The sequence below is a fragment of the Toxotes jaculatrix genome, chromosome 6 (assembly GCF_017976425.1).
Source record: "Toxotes jaculatrix isolate fToxJac2 chromosome 6, fToxJac2.pri, whole genome shotgun sequence".
NCBI lineage: Eukaryota > Metazoa > Chordata > Actinopteri > Toxotidae > Toxotes > Toxotes jaculatrix.
This window is the reverse complement of record NC_054399.1, coordinates 13,715,356-13,741,361: the sequence shown is the minus strand read 5'-3', so window position 1 is coordinate 13,741,361 and position 26,006 is coordinate 13,715,356. Positions and strand designations below refer to the sequence as shown.

The 26,006-nt window shown below is 43.4% G+C and overlaps 1 protein-coding gene across 9 annotated transcripts in view; it reads right to left on the bottom strand.

The window, feature by feature from the left end:
• Positions 1-4,644: 4,644 nt before the first annotated feature.
• The window catches only part of LOC121182835 (ephrin type-B receptor 3-like), a 59,294-nt gene continuing 37,932 nt past the window's right edge, over positions 4,645-26,006 (bottom strand). Inside the window, exons 4-16 of one of the 9 annotated variants that reach the window (XM_041039451.1) lie at positions 23,305-23,460; positions 21,954-22,289; positions 19,407-19,543; positions 18,612-18,774; positions 18,109-18,217; positions 16,558-16,610; positions 15,823-16,041; positions 13,577-13,824; positions 12,812-13,027; positions 11,587-11,736; positions 11,000-11,199; positions 7,690-7,845; positions 4,645-5,273 (exon numbers count right to left, since the gene is read on the bottom strand). In XM_041039451.1, the coding sequence (XP_040895385.1) occupies positions 5,165-5,273; positions 7,690-7,845; positions 11,000-11,199; positions 11,587-11,736; positions 12,812-13,027; positions 13,577-13,824; positions 15,823-16,041; positions 16,558-16,610; positions 18,109-18,217; positions 18,612-18,774; positions 19,407-19,543; positions 21,954-22,289; positions 23,305-23,460 (2,252 nt within the window). In that variant the 3' untranslated portion in view covers positions 4,645-5,164. The remainder of the gene's footprint in view (positions 5,274-7,689; positions 7,846-10,999; positions 11,200-11,586; positions 11,737-12,811; positions 13,028-13,576; positions 13,825-15,822; positions 16,042-16,557; positions 16,611-18,108; positions 18,218-18,611; positions 18,775-19,406; positions 19,544-21,953; positions 22,290-23,304; positions 23,461-26,006) is intronic. The other 8 variants (XM_041039455.1, XM_041039453.1, XM_041039457.1 and 5 more) reach the window with 8 other exon arrangements.

Here is a 26,006-nt window from a genome sequence, read left to right as displayed (position 1 = left end):
TGGACTGCAAAGTTTTGGATTTGATTGTGACAACATGTCTGGCAAACATGCGAGCCTGAGAACAAATCGACTCCATTGTGATGGTAACTTTTGAAAAATTATATCTGATTTGGAATTAGGCTGCTGCCTCTTTGGTATTCCTCTAGACAGATGTGTAATTTAAGTCAGGCTTTTCACAGCGATATTTGGCAAACTGCTTTGGAATAGCGGTCTTTAACTCACAGTAACAACTTCAATAATGGCAAAGAACCTGGAAACGAAAGGAGCATTAGAAATAGATGAACTCTGGGTAACTTCTCCCAAGGATCAATATCCATTCATCAGGTGCCTGTAGCTATAAAGACAAAAGACAGCATAACAGAAAAATATATTTTTACAGACACTGTTACACTAAATGTCTTCAGGCTTTTCCAAGGAAAGGGGGAATAATGCAGCCTAAACCTGTCTGAAGCACAAACATCAAATCAGAGACTTGGATGAAAAATGAACAATTCCTGCGTACAGGTACACTGAACACATTAATAGAAATGTGCAGAGTTGCATCTTGGAGTGCAGTGTGTTTATCTAAAGCAGATAGTTATCTGAACTAAGGCTTTGGTGCCACTTTATCAACAAGAAATGTTATTGTGATAGCTGTTGAAAAACGACATGATGTTCTGGTAATGATTATAGCAGTGAGAGACGGCCATAAATGATAAGCGGTGAAATTAAATGTGTTTGTCTTGGGAAATTACTTGACTGGAGAACATGTGTGTGATTATGGGTTGGCATGGTACCTCAAGGAAGAACAATTTACTTCAATTCCACATGGATGAGTGATCAGTTCAAAACACAACACAAAGACTCAGTCGGGAGATCAGGTCACATTTCTTAAATAATTTAATTGCAAAAGGGTCTTTTAAAAATATTTCTACAAGAATGCATCATCATTTTTAGTAATTTGTTGGGTATGTCTGCACCATTAAATACATCTCAATGCTTTTCAAAGAGGAATCAACAATTGCATTTCTCTGCGCTTTTTTCCATGCCCCCTCCTGGTTCACTATACATGTACAGTACTCTCTGAAACATCTCGCTTCCTTGTATGAAGAGGGAGTTTTCAAAATCGGGACAGATGTGCAGCAAGCTTGTTATAAAAAAAAAAAAAAAAAAAGAAAGGACAGAACTGTGTAAATTCATTTAAAACAGACAACTGAAGAAAAGAAAGTTAGAAAGTTGCAAATACAGGGTTTTCAGGGAGGGCGGGTGTGTGTGTGTTTGATGACCTGTGGAGGATGTGAAATAGGGAAAGAAAGATGGAAGGAATGTTGGGATAGTTTGAATCCTATTGGCACAAAGAGAGATAACCACATCTGACAAAGCCTAGACTCTGCTGATCAAAATGTTTCTGTATAAAATGGCAATCCTTTTATTCTATACACACACACATACACACACACACAAACATAACAGTCCTTCTTAATTTCAGCGACCTTCAGTCAGATAGATGAATGAAGATGAACAAAAAACATATGAGAACAAGTTCTTTTCCTCTATGTGAATGTTAAATATTAAACACTCCCATGAATGTGTGAAAAATCCACTTAATGATTAATTGTTTGCAGTTGATGTGGTGGCAGTTTAATCATTTTAAGATGTGCAACAGTGCCAGTTGAGCTCATCACTCACGGCTGGTTGACTCTGGTGAACACAACTCCAGATCCCAGCACACCATGTGCACCTCATCAATAGTTCATGCAAACTCCAAAGCGCTGCCATTTTTCATGAGTGGGCACATCTGCCATCTGATTGTGTTTAACCCCGAAAAACGCCCTCCCCTTTCTTTATTTTATGCTCATCGATTGTGTCTTGTTTGGTGCCACATTTGCGCGTTTGCAACAGCGGAGCTTAGCTGATTGAATGATTGAGCTGAATGGAAGAAAAGGGAGTAATATTGTATATTCCTGAGAGACTTGGAGTAAAAGTGAGCCTCTGATTGCATTAATTCTACTCTTCTGCCATCACCAAATGTGTACTCTATCACTCTTTTTCAATCAAAAATGCTGTTTTGCAGAAAAACTAAATAATTCTTCAGGATGATATCAGGAAAAAAATGTTAGCTCATCTAACAGGCACTTTCAACACATTCTAATCATGTTAGCATGTGTTGTTCTTGTTGATGATACCGGCGTTTCTGACTCTGAGCCATTGTATCAGTCAGAAATCAGAACTGACTTGGATGAAAACAATCTAAAAATTTGAGAAGTATTTCCTATGTAGTGTGAGTAAACAACTGTTAAAATTACTACTTGATTGTGTACTACAAATGTTACTGGTTAGTAATCCTTTTAGAGTGTAGCAGTGGTGGAAACATCTGTATATGGAACAAGATGAAACAACAGAAAATAGGGAACACATTGCTGTTTTGCATAATATTCTCCATGGCTTCTGAAGGGCCTTAAGACTGGCTGACAAAAGTAATATGGCAAGACACACTGCACGGCCACTAACATGGCACTATCATTACACGCCCAACTAAAAGTCACATATTGCATTGATCAGCTCCGACCCAAACAATATGGAGACTGGAAGATCACGCCAGAGATGCAGCCCCATCCCTGAATCCACAACCTTCGAACACCCCTCTGTCACAAATAGTATGGTCTCCGTGATGCAGCTGCTATCATTTAGGATGGGGGGGGGCTGCAGATTTTGGCTGTCTGCGTGCCAGGGCTGTTGATCCTGCACTGTACTAATCATGCAGCAGCCTGAGACAGGATGATTGCAGGCCAGACAGGAAATGAAGAGAGATAATGATAGGTCAGCTCGCCGTATGTCTGCGCTCGCTGCGTGCTCGTATCCTCGCAATGCCAGATTGGCTGCTGCATTAATCGACCTGACAGACAAAGACCAATAGGTTTCTCTTCTGACAGCACTGGATTCTCTGATGAGGATCTTGTTGCGGAGAGGCAAGCGGCAGGTCTTGTGATGGAGCTCCGCCTCTGGGACAATTGAAATGATTGCCAGGTAGGCTGCATCATCTCTGTACCTTCCCCCAGTGGACTCCTTAACAGTCCTACATAAAATGGGTTGGGAGGATCCCATTGTTTGAGGTGATGGTAAATTAGTAAAGTAGACAGATAGGAGGTTTTGAATTGAAAAAAAAAAGTGCCTGGAAGACAATCAGTAACAGCTCTGGGATTCGCAAATGCTCGTTATGTTGAGAATGAGAATGGATCGTGGAAGCTTAATATCCAGTCCAGGTGGCACACACAACTTGAACACACCAACATAGACACTCACACTATGATGGACGGAGAGCAAAAGGGCGACATATTATTACCAGCTGTCTAACCATGCGTTCATCTCTTCCTCTCTCAGTCCTGACTCTCCCCCACTTCTCTCTTTTCCTCCTTTGCTTTCTGTTAACTTCACTCCGAATCATTTCACAACAACACTTCCATTTTGTCAAAACACGATTTTTCTTTTGTTATTTATCGTATTTTTGTTACAAAACATGTACAGGCTGTTTAGAACAACAACAAAAATACAATATCCAATTTATATGCAATTTCTTTTGTTTAATAATCATCAATTCATTAGGTGAATCCTCTTGGAGTTTGTCTTTCTTCTGATTGTTCCACGTCCACTGTCCCAAATGGCCTACAGTCCATCTGAGTGTTGGTGAGGGGGGTGGGGGTTAGCGGGCGAGGTACAAATAAATACATAGGGCAGGATGTCAAGAAATTAAAACAAAAATTTTGATTATTTCTAAATCCAGATAATAGTAAGTAGAAAGTAAGGTGTCCGTCATGGTTTCTCTCAGTTTCTGCATGATGCATATATATATATAGAGAATTTTATATATATATATGTGTGTGTGTGTCCAAAGTTCATTGTTTTGGATTCAATAAAAAAGAATGTTTAACAGTTGTCCACAGAATATAGCGTAATTGTTTCAGATATATTTGCTCCTTGTCACGGTTCAGTTCATGCGTTAATTCTCCACAGTGGCAAATAGCGGAAGCCATACTGTACAGTATACTTGTGTGCAACTTGACACATCCGCACATCCACGCACACTTCATCACACATACACTCACACATACGCACACACACACACACACATACAAAAACGCACACAAAAGGCCAAGTGGTCTTTCTATAGTGTTGCCACAGTCCATGTCTCCCCTTAATCACGTGAAGTGTCCGGTGGGGTTACTTAGGATTGGCCGGCCATTTTTAAACCACAAATCTCCCAAAAATGTGTAAGAAAGCCAAAAAAGGGGGGGAAAAAAAAACAAAAATGTAGTGTGGACAAACAAAAATAAAACATTTTTATGTGTAAAAACACACTTGATGAGCAGGTGATCCCAAGCTGTGGAACTATCCTGAGTCACTGCGGGTCAAAGAGAAGAGGTCATCTGGTGACCTCTGAAGATTCAGCAGCCAAAACAAGTATCCAAAAAATGTGGCTGCACTCCTTTGACCTTTTTGACCTCTGTCATGCTCTTGACCTTAGCCCATCATATTTCATCCTCCACCACCTCACCCTTCTCAGGCAAGTGCCCTTTTTAGATAACACACCTTCAATATGAAGATGGAGAACAACACACGTGCACAGTAAAACTTCTATCGGGGAAAGAACTGTCCTCTATCTCCTGCGGGTCCAAAACACCTCTGTTTTTGTTTTGTTTTTTATGTGGTTTTTTTTTTTTTTTTTAGTACCAGGGTGTTCATTCTTTACTATATATTATGTCCATCAGAGCTTGGTTGAGTGGTCAAAGGGAGGGGCTCTTGCACGAGGATCAGAGTGTGACGCTTCAGTTACAGGGCTAAGGCCAACCTCACTAAAACACACATGCATGCAAACGTCAACCCACACCAGAGCTGGTGAGACACGCATGGGATAAAAGCGGGTTAACTCTTTCTCCTCCTTCAAAAACACACAAATTCTGATTGGATGGAAAAACGAAAAAACAAAAAAGCAGGAACAAGAAATGGAAGTGGTAATGAAATAAAGAAAAAAAAAATAGTCAGAGGCACCGCAAGCCAGTTTCATCGCGTCTAATTGGCAGAGATGGGTCAGGCAGCTAGGGTTTTCCAATGGCTCTCTCTGGCACTGTTCCTCCCCCTTTTACTGTCTGGCTGTCCTTTGACTGCATCGGTCTGTGTGTCCTGTCACTCACACCTGGACAGGAAGTGTTTGGTTCATCTGTAGTCTCATGTCCTGAATGCTACCAAGAATCTTCTTTTGATGGCCAGCCAACGTCACCCCTATCCGCAGCAAGTCCCTGTGGAGTGAGAAGAAAGGAGAACAAAATAAGAACAGGTGGCTCAGTCATAAAACATAAAAGTAGACAAACATCACATGTCTGAAGTTGAAGTGCAAATTTTACTTTTCACCCATAAGTAAACACACTCCACCAGGTGGGAATAGGGACAGGCAAGCACCTTGGCAATCACCCATAAAATGGCTTCCTAAGGGTATGTCAACAAAATGGGAACACTCACCCAGCTACAGTGAACACTACAGCTACAGTCTTAATGCAGCATACTTCTGTCACTTGGCAGGTGGGCGAGTGTAGGGGAGTCAAAGAGCCATAATGTGATAGTTAATGATTAAAGAGCAAACTTAGCTACTGTTCGGCAGCTGGCAGACTTCACACAGTCCGCACCAGCCTGCCACTTAGCTGTAGGAACAGAAAAGCAGATTTGTTTTTTTTTTTGCAAGATATTAGACAGATTACCCACTATCCTGTCATTCATGCTTAGAACGGGTCTGCGTGTCAGTAAATCTGCTTTAAGTTGGCCACTGTTGCAAAACATTCGTCTGTGCTTAAAAATATCCACGAAAAACTACAGCAATTAAGACTGGAAAGTGTGAATTAATCTTTTAACCAAGGGCTCACTCAAGCTACCAGCAGTGTGATCCTTACAGTAAGCACAGGGCCTTAACCTAAGGTAGAGGGTAGAGTAAAATGTTCACACACACACAGTTGACATTACTACATCCTTAAAAGGCCAGGGAGATACACCTGCTTTGGCCGTCATTAGTCAAATCTAATCTAATCTTCACGGTCATGTTGGTTTAACACTGTACAATAATATCACGAGAACCTCTCTTTTCCGCTCGCTTGTTTGATTTCCCTAGTCGATAGCTGAGGAGAGAGCGGACGGCGTCTGGGGCAGCGATTAGCTGACTGTTGGGGCTCTGCCACAGTCTGCGTCCTCTCCGTTCAGTCACACACATACAGACACACACACACACACACACACACACACACTGGATAATCTAATATTACACGCAGACACCATACACTCTGCTTGTCTCATTGACTTTGTGGCCCTATCCATTTGAGCACAAAACTGTGCACCTAAAACCACACATGAGCAAAAGCACAGCAGCATAAACGCATGCATGCATACAGCACATGCACGCTCACACGCATACACACACACAGACATCATCTCCAACCCCCCAAAAAAAGGTGCATCACCGCAATTTCACACAAATAAATGGTGTTTTTTTTTTTTTTTTTTTTTGATATTTCGCCATCTCCATCAGTGCCGCGACGGAGGATGAAATGATAATAAATGGGCATCATTAGAGGAATTACTGGCCATTAAGGGCAACAGAGAGCCACAGTACACCACACCTGTCAGCCTGGCCAAATTGAAACAAATTACCCCCACCTCCATTGCCTATTATGCAGCTAATGAGGATGATTTATTTATCATTATAATCTTAATTCATTTATTTGATCATCACTGGCCTCCAATTTCCATGACTTGCATTACATCATTTCCTGTTTGTAAACATGGCAGAAGGTGGGCATGTCGTCAAGGTCAACTGAAGATTGTAGTAAAGAAGCAGCGACAGGAACTTTTTGCATCATTTTGAATTGTGCATCTGTTTATCGCCCATCAGATTTGTTCAGTAATTATTACTAATTTCCCCTCCCTAATTACATAATTCAATTTTTACAGCAAACCTATCCTGATTTCTATCAGATCACAGGAAAAGAGTAGAAGATTTTGTGTCTTCTCATTTTGTATTCCTACATAATCTCTCTCACATCTCTTTCTGCAAGTTGTGTTCTTTTTAGTTTTTTTTTTTTCTTCTTCCTGTTGGTGAGGAAGGTTTATTACTTATTGGTCATGAATCACTTTATTTTTACTATTATGGCCATGTCTTCTTTGGCATGTTGCTCCTTAGGTAGTTTATTTTTTGTACATTATTTTACTTAATTTTTTGTATTATTATTTTAGATTATTGCAGCTGCTGTTCAAGAAAAACAAATAAACTAAATTAAAACTAAGTTCTGTTGCCAGTGAATCTTGTTCATGTTCATTTTTAAAACTAGAACTCTTTGGAGACTATGATATAACTGTACATAAATATTGGAACAAATAGCAGTAAAAGGACTGATACTCCGTGTCTTCAAGGCATGGTTTATCTAGCAAACAACAAATCTATTTCTGAAATGTCTGCTAAACCTACCAATATTGTAAAATGTTGCCTCTTTTTCATTTGATGTTAGAGCCCACTCAGAGCCCACTTTTCACATCTTATCATGTTTAATTTAGCCACAAGACTATTTTTATTCCCTCAAGGTCAATATACATAATCCAAATTTGACACTCAAACTCAGCCCAGCCAATCACTTTAGGCCTGATTAGCTGGATCCACTCTCCCTCTCCACTCACTCTGCTGTCATCTGGGCGACCAGGTCAAAGGAAGCAAATCCGGCGTTGACAAAGTTGTCACGGTAGCGGCTCATCTTGATGGCGTCCAGCCAGTCCCCCACAGTAGTAAAAGTGGTATAGTCTGGCACACAGCGGTCAAGCAAGGGCTGGGATACCCTGCATGGAGGAGAGGGAGGGAGGAGGGAGAAAGAGAAACAGAGAGAGAGAGAGAGAGAGAGGGTTAAGGTCGTCACTCTGCTGCCTCTACCGGCCAACCTCACCCCCAAACGCCCCCCGCTGAGCGCCACCTCTCCATCTCTCCACCTCTCCTCCTCTTTTCTCCCCTCTCCTCTCCTCTCCTCCACATGTAAGGAGTTGTGTGCAGGGGGGTGGGGGCATTGGGTGGGGCACTTTTATGACTGGGGAGAGACTGGCTGGAGGCTCGGGTGGTGGATGCTGGCGCTGCAGCTGGTGAGGCGAGATGGTGTGTGTTAATAAAGCAGATGTCAAATGTGGTCTTGAATGATGACTTTGAATTTACAAGAAACCAGATTTATGTTAACTATAATCATTTAATATCATAACAACAACAGGTGTCATAGTAACCAAGTGTGATTTTTTTTTTTTTTTGGGTCAAGAATACATTTATGTGGCAGTATCAGTGATATAAGAATGCAGAATGCGCATCATGAAACCCTGAAAATATCTGGCTTGCTCTCTTCCTGTTTGTTGGTTCCTGTTCTTCTTGTTGCAGTGACATGTCACTGTGTTGCATGGGGACTGACAAAACAGAGAGAAAACTTGAAATCCAATCTGAGTGGTTGTACTGAGTTGCATTTTCAAACCACCTACAAATGTGGTTTAAATCTGATCTGGGAAGATTAGATTCCATGCGGTTTAGCTGGTCAGCTCAAATCAGATTTGGGCTGCTGGTATGAACACTGCTTAACTCTTAGGCTATAAGCTAAATAGTACATAATTACTGAATTTAAAGTACACTATCTGAGGGTGTGATTGAACATGTATGCACATGACCTTTCGGACATGTTGTCTGAGGTTGACTAGACAAAAGGATGTGTGTAAAACAATACCACAGAAGTAGACAGACATTTTGGAAAAATGCTTCATGACAAATAAAGAAATGTCTGTGGAATGTAAACACAGATGTGGCTCACATATGTTTGTGGTTGTATGATGAGACTGACTCATGAACCTGTGAATGCTGGCAATACATGGAAGGCGTGGCTCACAAACCGGCCTGGGTGTTTGACTGTGCATCTTTGTGTATATGAAAATATTCAGTTGTGTGATAGCTTCTTTGGTCAATGTGTCTGTCTGTGTGTATGCCTGTTTGGATGTATTTTGCATGTTCCTGCACGCCTGTTGGCAGGCTAAAAAGGCCTTTCTAAAGAAGAACCTAACCCACTGTGCTGATCAATGCTGCAGATAGAGAGGCCACCTTGGGAGTTTTAATAAAACTGTGCAACAACTCAGAGCGAAGGGGAGCAGATGACCAAGAGAGGGGGTGGAGATGGAGGGGGTGAGAGGGAGGTGCGGGGAGGTGAAGGAGGAGAAACAGATGAGGGACCAGGCAAAGAGAATGAGCACCACTGTCTCCCCTCTTCTCTGCTCTGTTGATCCCTGTCATCCTTTTTGATGGCATTAGATTCAATAACAATTAAAAGAGGAATGGAGAGAGAAAAAGGGAGAAAGGAGAAAAGGCATGGAGGGGGAGTTAATAACAGTGATACAGAGGCTCCATTGAGTGGTGTAGATGGAGTGATTTTTAATAAGGCCTGAGCTTCAGAGCCCAAGGCCTCAGGCCGTTGTTAACGCCAGACTCTGGCTCTTCTCTTAATGGAGTATTGTTAGTCCTCCTTCTCAAAAGTTAGCTTCAAAAGGGTCCAGACCGTTCCCGGTCAACATGTGAGCCACAAGCAGAAACACAGCAGGAAAGCTCCGCGACATTGTACGCTAGATAGTGAGGCTCATGGTCAGTTGCTGGGACTGTCATAGTGCCTCCAAAGGGTTACGTCATTATTTTGTGTCTTAAGAAATTCAGCGACTGGATGTGGTTTATTTCTGATGCGTGTATTTCTCTTTTGGAAACCGAGACTGAACAGCAGAAAGAGATGACTTGTGATGTCACCAAAGCCCTCTTGCTCAGGTCACTTTCCACCTACAGTTCATTATGCAGTCATGTCAAGTACATCCAGTACACGCAACCAAAGAACTTTTATGTCAGACAGCGTTAGTTAACCTCCAGCCACCCTTCAATGCCGACCAGGACGACAGTATCATCTCTCACTCCTCCCTTGTTAGGTTTGTCGGCAGGAGGCCACCTCTCCGCTGGCCCGTTTAAAATCTCGTTAGTGGCTAATTAAAAGGCGCTCCCATCTCTTTTTTGCATCGCCTTAATCGAGCTAATTAACCGCAAGCTTAATCTTCTAAGAACGTCACTCTGGTGGCCAACCGAGACCCTGGTTTCCCCCCTGAGTCCAACCAAGGATTGTCTGCGGCCCTCCCTCAAGACAGAAAGACCCTGATCCAGGGACAGATAGGTAGGTCACCCCCCCTCCTCTGCGCTCCAACTCTGCCAGCTTCTCTCCTCCAAATTCTTTCTAAGAAACAGGTTGCAGAGAAAGGTAGTGCAGCTAAATGTAGATGTGACATCATCGATTGAACCACCAGTCGGCGGGGGAGTTGCTTTAAGGGTTGTATTGAGCGATGGTAATTTAGATTTGCATAATGGCCCAGGCTGCATTTGTAAGAACCAAAGAGTTGTATGGGAGGAAATCTGCACTTTATAGGAGTCAAGAGATTGCTATAGCTGAGTCAGAGTGACTAACGTACACTGAATCAACTTGGATAAGGAATATTTGCACAGTGAAAACCATTATCGCACTTGCTCTGGCTCAGGTGCAAATGAAATGCTTTGGCCAGTATTCTCACGGCTGAAAAGTCAAGTGACTTCATTCAATAAACTAATGACCTTTTACAGTAATCTATCACAAGAGACCCACTGGTCTCTTCCAAAATATAACTTAAGAAAGCCAGAGAAGATTTTCAGAAAGCGATCAGCACTAATATGTATTATGCAATGGCCATAATTACACATTATTGCCTTTTATGAAAATCACTAATCCACCTAATAAAACTCAACAAGGACCTCCAAGGAAACTAAGAGAAACAGAATCATATGTCTGTTTCTGTTATTACCAGCTCCACAGAACCAATAAGAGATAGGGAATTTTCTGTAACGCTTTTCTTGACAGGGCTTTCAAACTGACTCCGGACTTAAGATGGTCAGCTTACTTTACCAGCAACTTACCCAGTGGACTGTGTGCTGTTGGTGACCACCTTGAGGCTGGCAGCATTGCGGATAAGCTTATCCAGCGTGGCCACAATCTGGGTGAATTTGGGTCGCAGGTTTCTCTCTTTAACCCAGCAGTCCAACATAAGCTGGTGCAGTGCTGTGGGGCAGTCCATGGGTGGAGGCAGTCGATAGTCCTGCTCCACGGCATTTATCACCTGAGGAAGGACGGGAGAGAAATCACAATCACTTCTAATCATCAAGTATGGTGTAGAGGGAGGACGAACAGCACAAGGAGAGAGATGGGTCGATGAAAAGAACAAGTGAGGGAGGACGGAAGAGGATGAATGAGGGAAACGACAGAAGAGTCAGAGATAAACAGAAAAAAAATGCCTTAGGTAATGCAAAAAAATAACGCCCAGAGAAAAATCAGTTCTGAAGGGTAGTTGCAGGTGGATATGTAGAGAGAGAATGGCTTCTGGACAGTGATGGCAGAAATGACTGAAAAATATAACAGCTTTGTGAGAAAGACAATATTATAAAGATCTACATTTGTATCTGTAACATTAAGTAGATATATCAGATTATTTCTCATAATATCTTACATCTTGATTGCTCATGTCCCAGTACGGCCGCTCGCCGTACGACATCACTTCCCACATGACAATGCCGTAGCTCCACACATCACTGGCTGAGGTGAACTTCCTGTACGCAATTGCCTCAGGAGCCGTCCAGCGAATGGGGATCTTTCCTCCCTGTGGATATGCGAATGAGTAGGTGAGCATGAAATACTGGAGGGATGGAGCACAAACACAGAGTCACACACATACGAGAGGGAGAGAGAGGGTGAGAAAAACACAGTCTAAGGGAAACATTGATACACAACACATGGGCGCATGCAGTTGAACCCAAACACCCCGTACACACACGGTTAGTAACACAGTTAGAGAACATGATGTGTACAAACACATGAAGCTGTAAGAATATTTAATGTGCTACAAACTGTTTTTCAACATCAACATATCTCCGTCATTTTAGAAACCCTTTCTTATAACTACCCAGATAAATTTAAATTGTAGGTGAGGTGATTGGTATCTCCCACCAGCAGTGTCTCTCAAAGTAAAGAACAGCCTTCCCAATTAAGACCATTGTCATCCCTCACTCTTACTGACAGGCACATAAATTAAACTCTGTATAGAGGCTGGAGGAGGCTGCCTGTCTTTATACCAGAACTCTTGTTCATTTATGACAATTATACAATTAGACCCTTTCCTATCTGCCTTGTCCAGCTTTGCTGGTTTTACTTGTTATGTGAGAACAGAAGCCAGAATCCGTTTTTCACATCAGACATTCCAGTAATTTGTCAGGTAATGTTAGAGTAAAATTTCTGGAAATCTCCTATAGTTTCAGTGGACACACACAGCAACATGTCCATGTAAAAGAAAACTGCATAGCCACAAAAGTATCTACAATTCTACCTTCAAGACATACTTTTGTGACTCCAGTCATTCAGCTGCAGTGTACATTTCTTTTTAATCTACTGTTTTAACTGTTCTGATTTTTCACTCCTGCCCTTGCCTTCCACAGTAAGGAGAAAAAAAAAACCCTTTTTACTCAGAATGGTCATGTCATGTGGGAGCAGACTTGACACAGATCTATTTTTTGAATGCACTCACATTTGCCAATGTTGTGGATTCATTTGTGAAAGGGGCCAAAATGAAAGTAATAGTGATGTATTGATGTTAAAACGTTACATGTAGCACCTTAAAACACTGATTTCAAACATGAATACATATACACAAACACATACACATGTACACACTGACTCACCAGTGAGCTGGTGTAGGTGGGGTCTGTAGGGTCATCCTCGAGGAAGCGAGATAGGCCAAAGTCAGACACCTTACACACCAGATTACTGTTGACCAAGATGTTGCGGGCAGCCAAGTCTCTGTGCACGTAGTTCATGTCCGATAGGTACTTCATGCCTGCTGCGATACCGCGCAGCATGCCAACCAGCTGGATCACTGTGAACTGCCCGTCATTGAGCTGGCAAAGGAAGAGAGAGAACGCCAAGGATAAACTGGATTGCAGATCAAGGTTGCGTATTCAGAGTAATGTATGTTTGCCTCTCTTTACCTTTATTTGTCCTATGTGTCTCGTACTTTCTTTGCCTATGTTCTCTTACCTGCGTCATCCGTCTCCCATCATTTCACACCATGACGTCTTTCTCTTTCCTACCTACCCATCCACTAGTCCTCTCCTCCCTACATCCCTCTTGTATTACTCCCCTTCCTCTGGCAGACAATGTATGGTGTGACTTTGAGGCAGAGATTCATTGGAGACTGAGCTCTTTGTAAATGTCACCAATTGCCTGAATGCAGCATTTGTCAGATATCCATTGTGGGCACTGCAGCAGAGCTTAAGAAGACCTTTCATGGTTCCAAATAAAGCGAGATAACTAAAACCAAGATCAAGCAGATTAGGATGGGCTTATTTGCGGGATAGTGTTGCATTGTTGATAAAATCACAAATCCATGTTTTATAACAAGTAGCTAATAGTTCTTCTTGTGTGTAATGTGTTTGTGTTTTTCTCACCCTTAGGAAAGAGTCCAATGCTCCATTCTCCATGAACTCGGTCACAATCATCACTGGCCGACTCTTGGTGACTACGCCTTCCAGACGGATAATGTTGGGGTGGTCGAACTGGCCCATGATGGAAGCCTCAGAAAGGAAATCTCGCCTCTGGCGGTCAGTGTAGCCCACCTTGAGAGTCTTGATGGCTACGATGATCTCCCGGCGCCCAGGTAGCTTGAGGCGGCCACGACACACTTCCCCAAACTCTCCTGCGAGAGCCGAGGCCAGACAGCCAGAGAAACAGCAAGACAGGAAGAGGAGAGATGGAAGGAGAGAGAGAGAGAAAGAGGAAGGGGAGAGAGGCATGACGGAAGAGTGGAGGAGAGTGGGGGGGAAAGAGGGGAGAGGGGACAGTTAACTGGTTAGAACCAAGGAGCCAGGGAAGGGTAGCGGGAGGGGTGGGACGGGGGAACTGCAAGAGAAGCCAGGACTCTAGGCCAGTGTCAAGGGAGGATGGTGACAGGGGGAGCATACAATACAGTGACTTTATGCTGTTAAACTACGGTTTAAAAGAAACAGCATGATGAGTGTGAGGCATGATCATGGAATGTGAGAGGATGTAGAGCTAAAAAAATGCATGTTGAAATAAAAAAAAATATGGGTGAAGTAGGGTGACAGGGAGAGCGGAGCTGAGGGGGACAGTGGAGGGGGGGGGGGCGATCAGGGGGGTGGTGCTAAGCTTCGGAGGGGCTGGAAAAGTGGGAAGAGGAGGAGGAGACAGGTGGAGACAGAAGCTTAGGAGTTCTTGGGGTTGTGGACGCTTTACGTTTAGAGTCTACACCAAGCGTGTGCAAGAGTGCAAGAAAAAATTAGGCAATGAGAGCAATGTGTGTCAACATGGGAGTAAAGGTAACAGAGTGGGGGAAGTAAAAGGAGAAAGGGCAGGGGATGGAGGAATGGAGGAATGGATTGTGGAAGGGGTAGAGGAAAGGAGGGGGACAGGGAAGACAGGGGTTGAGGGTTCGTCACTTTAAAGGCGAATGCTGGGAAGCGACGGGTTTCAAGTAGTAGCCTCAGCAGTAGAAGAGTTGTCGTAGTAGTAGTAGTAGTAGCAGTAGTAATGGTAGTAGCAGAAGCAGCAGTAGGGGAGTCCCATCTCTGCCATCACAACGTCCTCCATTTTGGCTCAGATACAATGCTAAGAAAACTCAACCTCACTTGGCACAGTCCTGCAGCTTTTGAGCAGAGATATTACTATCAAATAAATCAAAAACATAAAATATTTTACTATCTACGACATCAAATGTTAGGGAGGGTTTCTAAAGGAGGGGGTACAACCACATAGTGGAAGAGGTGTAAGTGCCAGGAACAAGGGTCAAGTATAGTGATCCTGTAGAAGCCCTCTTTAATAAAGAGGTTCTCAAGGCACTAAAAAGTGGGCAGGGTCAGAGACGGCCAATCCTGGACAAGAAACAGTTCAACATAACATAAAAGAGTTTGATTTAAGTTAGCCATAAACCAGTTAATAATTTTGTAGGGTCTGATTCTCCACATGGGCTTTCAGTAATAACTGTATGACAGTAACCTAATAATGAGTTTGTATAAAACTCTTTCATTACACCCTACAGAACTAGAAAGTGGCCAACTGCTGTAGTTTAAAAAATTGAAAATGGGAAACTTCAGAGATAAATTCTGAGGCTTACATCTTAAATCACAGAGTGTCTATCTGTACAAGCAGTTTAAAAAAAAGACAATGGAGGGCCAAAAAGAGTGCCAAAAAACAATAGGCTGTAATTAATGCTGGATGAGATAAGAGAAGAATTGCTCACATGCATTTGGAGAGGATTAAAATCTCCCCTAGAGAAATAAATCCTGCCTGTGTGGGACTGTATTGTCCAAAATCTGCTTTCAGTAGTTTCAAGAAGGTTTTCAAGTCATTTAGAATTTTCTGCCGTGTCATATCTATTTGAATCAGCATCTCTCTTGTTCCAGGATTGGGCTCCATTTTTAGGGCACGGGTGAAATGATAATCCACCAAACAAAAAGGTGTTACAGCTACTCTAAATGTACATAGCATGGTAAACAACATAAGGGTGCTAGGACTGTGAGTCTCACTAACTTAAAGAGGACACACTGTAGCCAGTAATGCTTTAAACACAGGAGAGTGCTGGAGACATCTGTAAGACTAGAAAGGGGTTCCTAAGAGGTGACGAGTGTGGTAGGAGAGGGAGCAAGGAGAGGGCTAGCGATGAATTGAGTGAAAGTACCGCTTGGTGTGAAGTCCTCTAACGGTATGGCCTGGAGGTGACTAGCAGTCTTCCCCCTGTAGCTCAGGAGCTTTGGTGGGTTACCTGCGCCGATGACCTCCTCGATCTTCACGCAGGAGACATCGATCTCCTTGGCAAACTCGCGCACTGCTTCGTTGGGGTCCTCGTAGGTGAAGGGATCAATGTAGACCTTCATTCCCGGCGTTACTATAGGGGATTCAGTGGCAAGAACAGGAAAGTGAATCTATGTTGCTAAAAAAAAATAATAAAAATCTCAACAAGTGTTAACACAGTGTAATGTTATGAAAAGATATCATTTATCAACCAGGTGCAGATCAAAGCAAGAACCTTCTTCGCTACTGATCAAGCCAGTTCATGTTATGGGAGCTACTCTTCAGTGGGTGGGGATGCTCATTCATTGCTATGTGAAAGTATAGCAGTGGTTCTCAAACTCTCATCAATCATTAACAATGAAAGGAGAAATAACTAATAAAAAAATGATCTAAGTTGAATTTTAGAGAAATCAAGATCAGACACTTGTTTATTTTCCCTGCAAAATCATATTCATTCAGCTTAATTTCACACTATATTTTCCCCCTGGCCATTCGTGCCCCCCACGCCATGGCTCTATGCCTCCCCAGGGGAGGTCCTGCCCCCCCTACTACAGTATAGGACTACAGCTGTTGGAATGTGGAGCCATGTAATAAGGAAGAGCATCTCAGCAAAGAGACTTACTGTACTGCTGCAGCTTCTCTGTGTACTCCGACTCTGAACCATTTCTCTGCTTTCTGTTGAAAAACATGAAAAAACAAACTGAGTCACGTGGACTGACAGCAGGGTGCAAATACTGGAAAGGAACAAAGGCACGAGGAGAAAACAGATCCTTAAATAATGTCTGAAAAGATGTAGTCACACTACAACATGGCTTGGTGAAGATGTTTAGTCTTTCTGCATCAGAAGCGAGGGATACACTGTAGATAAAGACTGTATCAATGCCTGGTGGTAAAATGATTCATACTTTGGGACTGTAACTCGAGTCTAAACAAAGAATATCAGACCATTGTCTTTTGCAGCAAGTAAAAGCCATTCGCTCTCCATAGTCACTACCCCCAAAATGAGCAGGCAAGACAAAAGCAGACTTAAACAGCAAGCTCAGCTGTCTTGCCTTTCTCGCCCTACAGACATCACAATATTCATTTCAGTTCAATCCGCCTGTTATTTTCTCCTCATGGACTCTCGCTCTTTTGCTGTCTTTCTGTCTTTCTTTTTTTTTATCCATTCTCTCTTTCTCTTTTACTCTTGTCTCGCAGTTTCTGTATCAGCATCTTCCTGCATGTGTCCCTCCTGCACTGAGGAGGGGGGGCCACAAAGACGATGACAGAGTGAGGGGGCTGGGTTGTTGAAATTACATGTTAATGTGCTTCCTTTGTTGTCTAACCAGTAACCGGGGCAATAATACCCGATGGTGATTTGCATCTTATTTCAAATTCTAATTTGGTTTCCGGAATATACCGAAGCTCTGTGTTTTGTATTATTACTATTTTCTCCTTCTTCTTCTGTGGCAGTCAGAGCAGCAGCTAAGCCAAGACCCTGAGAGAGACACAATGCAGCGGTGTGAAAATGGAAGAGAGCGAAGAGGCAGGAGGGAGAAAGAGAGGAGGGGGAGCCAGGGAGATTATTATTCAGTCTAGCGTGACCGATGCCCACGCTTGTCAGACGCTGCCTGAACTGGCTTTCGGAGGGAACCCAGTGAGCGCCAGTCAGCGGTGGGTGCCAACCTTTCACACACATATATATATATACACGCACGCACTGAATTTGCTGCTTGACAAATGAGTGGTATAAGGATAAACGAGTGTGGTTAGACCCAGCTGATGCAATGTCAGACTTTCTGAAAGGTGTGAGCAGCCACTCGCATCTTCCCAGTCAACTGGGCCCAGCGGACAGGGGCGCATCTGGATTCTTTGTGGTCGGGCAACCGCACAGTTGACTCTGAGTGCTGGGCCATGAGGGCAGGCCTATCAGGTCCAACAGCTGCTCCACCATGCTGTGTCCAGTGAGCAAAGTAGCATTTTGGCCAGAGCTGTTTACTATTCACAGATTCAGAAGGCTAATCTGGCATTCAGTGGCCTCACAGGTGGCACAGAAATCCGCTGAGACTGTTCTGGGGTGGTTTGGAGGACATGCAAACAAAGTTGACATTTGAAGCTATCTCAATTTTTTTTTCCAACTTGTCTCAACATGTTCTGACTTTTTAAGAAGCTGATGAAAGTGTTATATTCTGACCTGAGGCAGACGATAGCGATGACCACAACTGCAATGATGAAGACGAAGATGGTGGTGGTTGATCCCACGATGAGTGGAAGCTGCTCCTGCAGTGACTTTGGAGGGTCGGCTTTATGGGTCAAAGAGAGAAAGTGGTTACTTTGAGAACAAATGTACACCCACACGAGCTGCAGCCCATTGGTACAGCTGAAGACTGTGTCACTCTGGCCTGAATGCCTCTCAGGACTTACTAAGATCTATATGCTTACATAAGTAAAACTCCTGTCTGTATTAAGCAGAATAGGGAGCAACCTGGGGCTAACATATGCATTTAGCCTATAGAGACTGCAAGGTAGACTACTCAGTTCTTCTACTTTGTCTGCTAAATGTTCTACCTCTATGAGCTTTTGAGCCTCGATTATGTTCATAAGCTTATGCACAGCACTTTTATAGAGGTATCTCTGCTAAGGCACAAATATCTCAATATATCCCTGGGTAATAAAGCAGGTATGGGAATAACATACTTTGCAGGTTGGTGCTGAAGTCCGCTGGGCTGCTGTAACGGCCGTAACCAGCCACTGTTCGGGCACGGACTTGTACCACATAAGGTGTACCAGCTTTGAGACCTTCGATGCGTGCGTTGCTCCGCTGGGCAGTCATAGTGTGGGCGATGGCCTCACCCTGATCCTGCAGAGAAAAAGACAGTCAGTGATGAAAACAATACCAAATAGCAGCTCCTTGTGTTATCTCATTTGTCATCATCAACTCTCAGATGCTTTACCCTCCTTGACATGGCTGACCAAACTTACCATGCAGGAGGCTGAAAGAAATATGCAGACAAGAGCAAGACCGAGAAATGGAGATAGGCAGACTATAGTCTGTGCGTTAATCTGATGGGAAAAGAACAAGACAACAAACAGAGCAGATACACACTGAGTGCCTTTGTTCTCTCCCCGAGGCAAACCCAGCCACAACTCCCTGGGTACCTGGAAACTACAGAAACTTTCTAATGCATGGATTGGGAGAGGATGGGGGGTAAGAGGGAGAGATAGAATTAGGGGTACAGAAAAGGACAGAGCGTAATGGGAACGGATTGGGACAAGAGAAAGAGAGGAAAAGGAAGGAAGGATAGAGGGGTGGAAAGAGAGGAATAAGCAGGCGAGGATGATCACGCACACTGAGATTGGAAATGGTGGCTCGCCTCACAACAACCATGTGTTTATCAGCAGAGGCACTGTTTTCCACGTTTAGAGAAACACAGACGAAATGGAGACCAAGCGAGTCAATGAAATTGGATTGAATTAGAGGCGTTGACTTACATTGCTGCTTACCTTCTCATGGTACTTAATCTCATAATCCAGAATGATTCCGTTGGGTCTCTCTGGAGGCAGCCAGGACAGGCTCATGGTGCTTGCTGTGGCCGCCATCAGGTGAACTGTGGGCACTGCAGACGGAGCTGCACGGGGGCAAAACAAATAAAGGAAAATCCGTTTTATTTATCGTTTTCTGTGTTATGTCTTTTCAAGTTCTATGCCCTTTGTGTGTTCACATAAGCCTAAACACAAAGTCTTAGGCTGTGGGCTTTGTGAAAAGCTTTGGCCAATAGTTAGTATGCAGAACCATTCCCCACCAATGCTGAAATTCTCCCTCCCAGAGTCCTTAGGGAGGGAGAGAGGATGTCTAATTCTCCTGTGACAACAGAATGAAACTGCAAAAACTGATGGATAAGTCTCTGGTACATGCAGTTCTCTGCTATACATCAACTGTAGGCAAGCATTGGAACAAGCACACATATGTAGCCATTTCACACATTTAATTCAATTCCTGCTGAACTACTACTGCACTTTTGCTCCATTGTCCAGAGGAAGTGTTCAAGAACAGTTATGTTTTTTTTTTTGTAGTCGTTAAGTTATAAGAATTCATATGCATTATGTGCTGTGTATACAAGTTACTGTTACCACATATGAAAATGTGCACACACCATATAGACCTATATGGTTATAGACTTACATATTTATACAGAATGTACACAAATACACAAATTGACGCATACATGCAGTGGTTTGTGGACACACACCCTCACAGAGGACCACAAAACACACTGGCACTCCACCCACCTGAGCCTTTTGTGCTTTGTTCACATGTGTCTATTAATGTCCAAGTGCTGTCTGCCTCCCTGTCTCTCTTTCCTCTTTTCTAAGTTCAGGGTTGTTCTGTAGCTCTGACTCACTCCCTCCTTTCAGTCTACTCCATCGCTTTTGTTTCATAACTTTAACTATCTCCTGTGGTACCTTCTCTTCAAAAATGAAGTTCCTCACTTTTTCCTACACTCACACAATCACCTTCTTAAATTCCCCCCGTCTCGCTGTCCTCTTCAGCTCTTCACTTTTCATTTCCTTTTCACCGCTGCACACTCTCTCTCTCTCCATTTTTGTTAAAAGCTTTTTAATCCCCAGTTTTTAGTTCTTTGATCCTCCCCCTTGCATTTCCTTTCTCCCTCTGCTGCCTGTGTTTGTGGCCAGACATCCTTCTGTTTCTCTCTCTCTCTCTTTGCTCCCCAAACCTTCCCTTCCCTTCCCACCCTCTTTGCCTCCCCTGCCAGCCCCATCCACCCAGGCCCTCTACTTCTCTCTTTCTCTCCCAGATGACAATACTTTCTAGGCAGATCCCCTGGTTACTCTAGCCAGGGGATTAGGGGCCCTCCTCCGGGAGAAGACGTTGCAGTAACCATGGAGGTGGCCCCTGGGGCTTATCACCGCCTTAGTATTTATTTTGGTTCTTAAAAGGTGAATGCACATGCAGGGATGGTCTTGGGACTACACCAGGGGATAATCTGATCACAGTTGATGCTCTCTTGCTCCCTCCTTTCTCTTGACCTCCCTCTCTGCACCCTACTGACCCCCAGCAGCCAAGGATGGACAGTGGTTCCTGTCAGCCCTGTGCCTGATCTGTCATAAAACAATGAGGCCTGAATACGGGGCCCTGCGGGGCCTTTTGGTCCTAGACCCACAAACAGAAGGCATTGGTAAAGCATTTTTCAGGAGCAGGAATACAAGGTTAGAGGCGATGAGGACAAGGCCATGGAGTGAAGAGAGAGATGATGGGGGATGGTACAAGGGATAATCCTTGACATTGTCTACGACTGCAGAAAGAGCAAATTTAACATAGCAGCTAAACACATCCAAGGCACAACTTAAGAACCCTGGGAGAACCTTAACAAAGAGACCAACTCACATGAATAAAAGTGTGGAGTAGGCTCAACAGCACTGAAATTTACTGAGGTTGTTTAAGGTAAACTGAACAAACTAAAAGTACCAAAGTAATTGCAAGAAGGATCTACCTGCTGATCCTTCTCAGTGTCTCAGTCTCAGTGTTCTAAGGGACACCTGCCGTAGCTGGTCAGTACTACCTTAAGTTAATCTGTACACACATTAGCAGGGGTTCAATGTCAGCTTCATCTCAGCACTGATTGCTACGTTGGCCTAGTTACTGTGGTTGCTGTGGGCTGGAGGAGCGGTGGGTTGGAAGCAGTGGGCAGCTAGAATACTGAGGGTTCAACACTTTGAATGCACACTGCCTCGCTATTGCTATTTGCAGCAGTGTTAGTACAGAGCATGATGTGGGCGTGTGAAAAAGGTCCCTTTCTAAGCTCATTCAGAAGAATGTCTTCCTTCTCAATCCCTGTTCAAAGAGAAAATATGTAACATACTCCTACATGCATCCAAGAAATTGATCTCTACTTCTTAAGCACAGAACATATTCTCTGACATTCTTTTGTGTCTTTTTCTAGCCCTTGAAAGTTGATGGTGCCTACAAGTTCAATATTGATCTTTGACAGGAAGCCACGAGGCAGCAGCTCTACCTACCGGCCTGATTTGTGGTGATGTTCACTGAGGAGAACTGGGGTGTATAAGGGCTCTTGTTGGAAACACCGTTGACCGCCTGGATCTCGAAGCTGTACTGCGTGTGGGCTTGCAGGTTACGGACAGCCACGCGGCGCTGGGTCAGGCCCAGGTGACGCGGCGAGATATCTACGTTGTCGTCACACCTCGAGCACATTCCCCGCTCAGGCAAGCACTTCTTACAGATGACATTGTAGAAGATGTCATCCCGGCCACCCAAGTCACGTGGCTCACTCCATTCCAGTACAAGTGAGGTTTCATTCACACTGGAGATGACACTGCGTGGTGCAGAGGGAACAGCTGCAAAAGGGTGGTAAAGCATGGATGAGATGAAGAAAATAGGTTTGGAATGAGAACGAATTTAATCTCCATGCACAATAGGTGTAAAGAAATTTGTCTTGGTGACAGTACAGAGACATACTGACAATAGACAAAGATTCATATTGAAAAACACAGTTTACATATGATTATACACACATACATTCATTATTCCATAGCTGCTATCAACACAATTCATGACCCAAGAATTTTCCTTGTGCTGTGGTATTAGTACATTTTTCATGCATTAAGTAGAACATTTTTTTTCCTTCTACATAACGAGACTGTTCCAGCAGTGTTGCAGGAAAAAAAAGGGGACAGGAGTTCAAATTTGAATTGCATGCTCATTTCCACTGTGTGCGTGTATATGTGTGTGTGTGTGCGTAAAGTGCTGGGGGGGACGAGCGAGACAAACTATTGGCAGAGCCTTGGCAATTCTTATCCAATTACCAGAGCCTTATCTCTCACTGCACTGTGAAAGAATCAGCCTCCCACCCCAGCAACAGAAAAAAAGGATCTTCTGCTCTCTTCAGCAGTGAATGAATTAGCTCCTACATGTGCGTATTTGCTCTAAACGAAGGCACTGGTACTAGAAAAATTCCTCTGCTTTCTGTCTGTAAAGGGGCGGCAGAGTGGAAAACAGATAGACTTCACAGAGAGGCTGCCAGGGGAGGGGTTGGATGATAAAGTTTTGGATAACGTTGGGAAAGCAAGCAGACTTGTTTGTCGTCCGTGTGGCGTGGTGGGAACGTCCTCCTGAGAGCTTTTATCAGCCACTGAGGGCACAATTCAAAGAGGGAAGTTTGGGAGAACATTTACCACAAAGTCAAGAGTTTTACTTTATGGCTACCAATACATTTTACTACTGTGTGAATATGATGTTTAAACCCATTCCTGTATTTTGACTGGGAACAAGAAGACACAGAAGTTGTATGGATTGCAGTGTCTTAAAATCATGCTGATGCTATACAGTATATTGAAAATAGTCTTCACTTACTGCTACAGGGGGAGTCAGGAGAGTCAGTGTCTGCGCGGTAGTAACCGTTTCGACAGGAGCAAACGCTGGCTGCTCCTGAGCTGGCACGGCTGTTGGCAGGACAGGGTGAGCAGAAGCTGTCTCCCTGTTTGGACTTGAAGGTGCCAGGACTGCAAGCTGATGGTAAAAGAGAGAAAAATGGAGAAAGAAAAGTATGAATAAGAACTTAAGATGCTGACAGTAACATCGATGATGTTTCAAGTGGTCATTTTTTGCTGCATTTACACTGCATTTGTGTGAGTCATGTTATTTTAATGGTCAGTAGGCAAATTTTCACTGTGGTATGAAATCATTAAATTACACTCTCTAATTAATCCTTAGATTCAGTATGTGATCATTAGCAACAGGATGTAGTATTTTAACTGTACTAGATAATTTTGTGGTTGTTCAGTCAGTATTTAAAACACTGTTCCAGCTCACTGGTAAAATGTCTGACATCTTATTTGACATATTTAGCATGTGTTTGTTTAGTTACATATGTGCGTATGGACAGAATTGGCTTTTGTGCCTTCAACCCACATGTACCCTTTTCCCTTAATTATGGAGAGTGCATCTTCGGCAAACTGTAGTGGAAAGAGAGAGGGGTTTTTGAGCAGCATGTAGCTGTTTGCATAAGCCATCACTCACATGAAGAGATTGTCAGCCCAAATTACATACACAACCTTCGAGCCAAAACGTTGGCATGGGGCTTTCATCTGAATTCAGTTCTTTTATGAAATACATACAAACATACACAGAGAATCAGAGAGGCACACATACCACATGCCGATGTGTACACAAACATGGGTCTGCGCACTACTGTGTAGAGATTTGCGTCTGTACACACACACACACACACAGGATCCTGGCCTCAAGTCACTTCAGTGCACTCAATCTTAAGAGGCTTTTCTCAAAAAGTACATACTGTGTGCTTCCTGCATTTGAAATTAGTTCCTTTGCAGACCCACACCTTAAACATTGTTTACCTTTAACATAATTTAAAGGTGCTATATGTAAGTTTTCTCTGCAGCCAAATGTCTTTCTTGCCAGGAGCGGGTAGTGGTGGTCGCAGTGGTGATAATGGCCACTTGCCAAGTGCTTCAGCCTTTGTTGTGTTCACAAGACAAGAGGTTAGAATTCGCCCTCTGGGCAGCGCTACTTCTTCATCCTATCGTGCTGAACTGAGGGCTGGGTCTGGCTGCTAAAGTGACGATCACAAATAGTATTATGAGATGAACTAGGAGATAGAAGCAAAACTAGAGTTTACATTGACATTGCTTTCCACCACTAAAGACAGCTCTTGGCAAGTAAAGGAATGAAGATTGATGCTGATCTCGGAACATTTCTTCTAGACTGGTTATGTAAGAATGGCAAAAACTAACATTTAGAATCTTTCAGGTATTACCTTAAACATAAGGTGCACCTGTGTTCAAGGTGTACCTTAAATATAGTTACCTAAACTGGTTCTTTATTAGGTGAAGCCAGTTAATCAGATGAAAACACTGCTGGCCTTTGTAAATCTCTAGCTCCATTTATAGCAGCTGTTTGGAAGTTTATAACTCAGGTGATAAGTTGCAGACGCGCCAGGAAACAATGACAGCGGCACTGTGATCCAGAACACTTTGGCAGGCTCCATATCTTTGATAAACAGTCTCGTTAAAAGATGAATGAGTTTGCTGCGGCGCTTAATAAAAAAGATGAGAGCAGGTGAGACAGGCAAAGTTTACAGGGGCCAGTTGATTAGCTGACCCACTAGCTTGTGTGTTAGCTTGTCAATGTCAAGGACACACTGCCGTGTTTGTCCCTCTGAATGATAATTACCAAAACAGCTTCTGAGTTTTTCGGCGCCTTTTGAAAACCACCAAGGTTAGAGATCAGATCTATAGCAGACCCTTTCCTGCTCCTCCTGTTTTCCCATTTTTGTGAAAGTTCAATATTAGCACAAAACCACCAGTTGACTGCACCGTGTACATTAGCACTGAGTGTATTTGTTCTTCCACCATTAATCAGAGTCATCACACCACTGGCTAACAGGAAGTGCTGCTTGATAAACAGATAAGAAATGACCTCGAGTTTTACCAGGAGGGAGAACAGCCTCTTTGGCTCGGTATCGTGACCCATGCAAGTTCATTTAAGCTCACACAACACAAAATAAACTACGAGCAATTTCTCTGCTCACAGTGGATGAGAGTATTGGTTCAGAACATGCTAGCCTAACGAAAGATGTTGAGGGAGCATTCCCAGTAAAAGAGGCTTTTTTTTTTTTCAGAGAAGGGATGAACGTGCTGATCAATCACTTCCAGTGAGTAAAGGGGTCATCCTCTTCCTTTCATCCACTTTCTCCTTAGAGGAACCACTAAAGAATGAAAAAGAGAGAGACAGACAAGGGGGTAGGGAAAAAGGGAGGGAGAGGTGGAAGAGGTGGAGGCATAGAAAATGCTAATCCTGCAGGCGCCCACCCCCACCCCACCCACCCCCTTTCCCCACTCCCCTGTGTCTTATCCTCTCATGCAGAACATAGAGCTTAAGGAACTGATTAGAACGAAGGCTGAAATTGGAAAGTGTGGAGCATGAAGAAAAAAAGTAAAGAATATTGGGGGGTGAAAAATGTGCAGAAAACGAGGGGAAAGGCAAAAAAAAGGGCTCATTGATTAATATTAATGCAGACATCCTTACTGTAACTC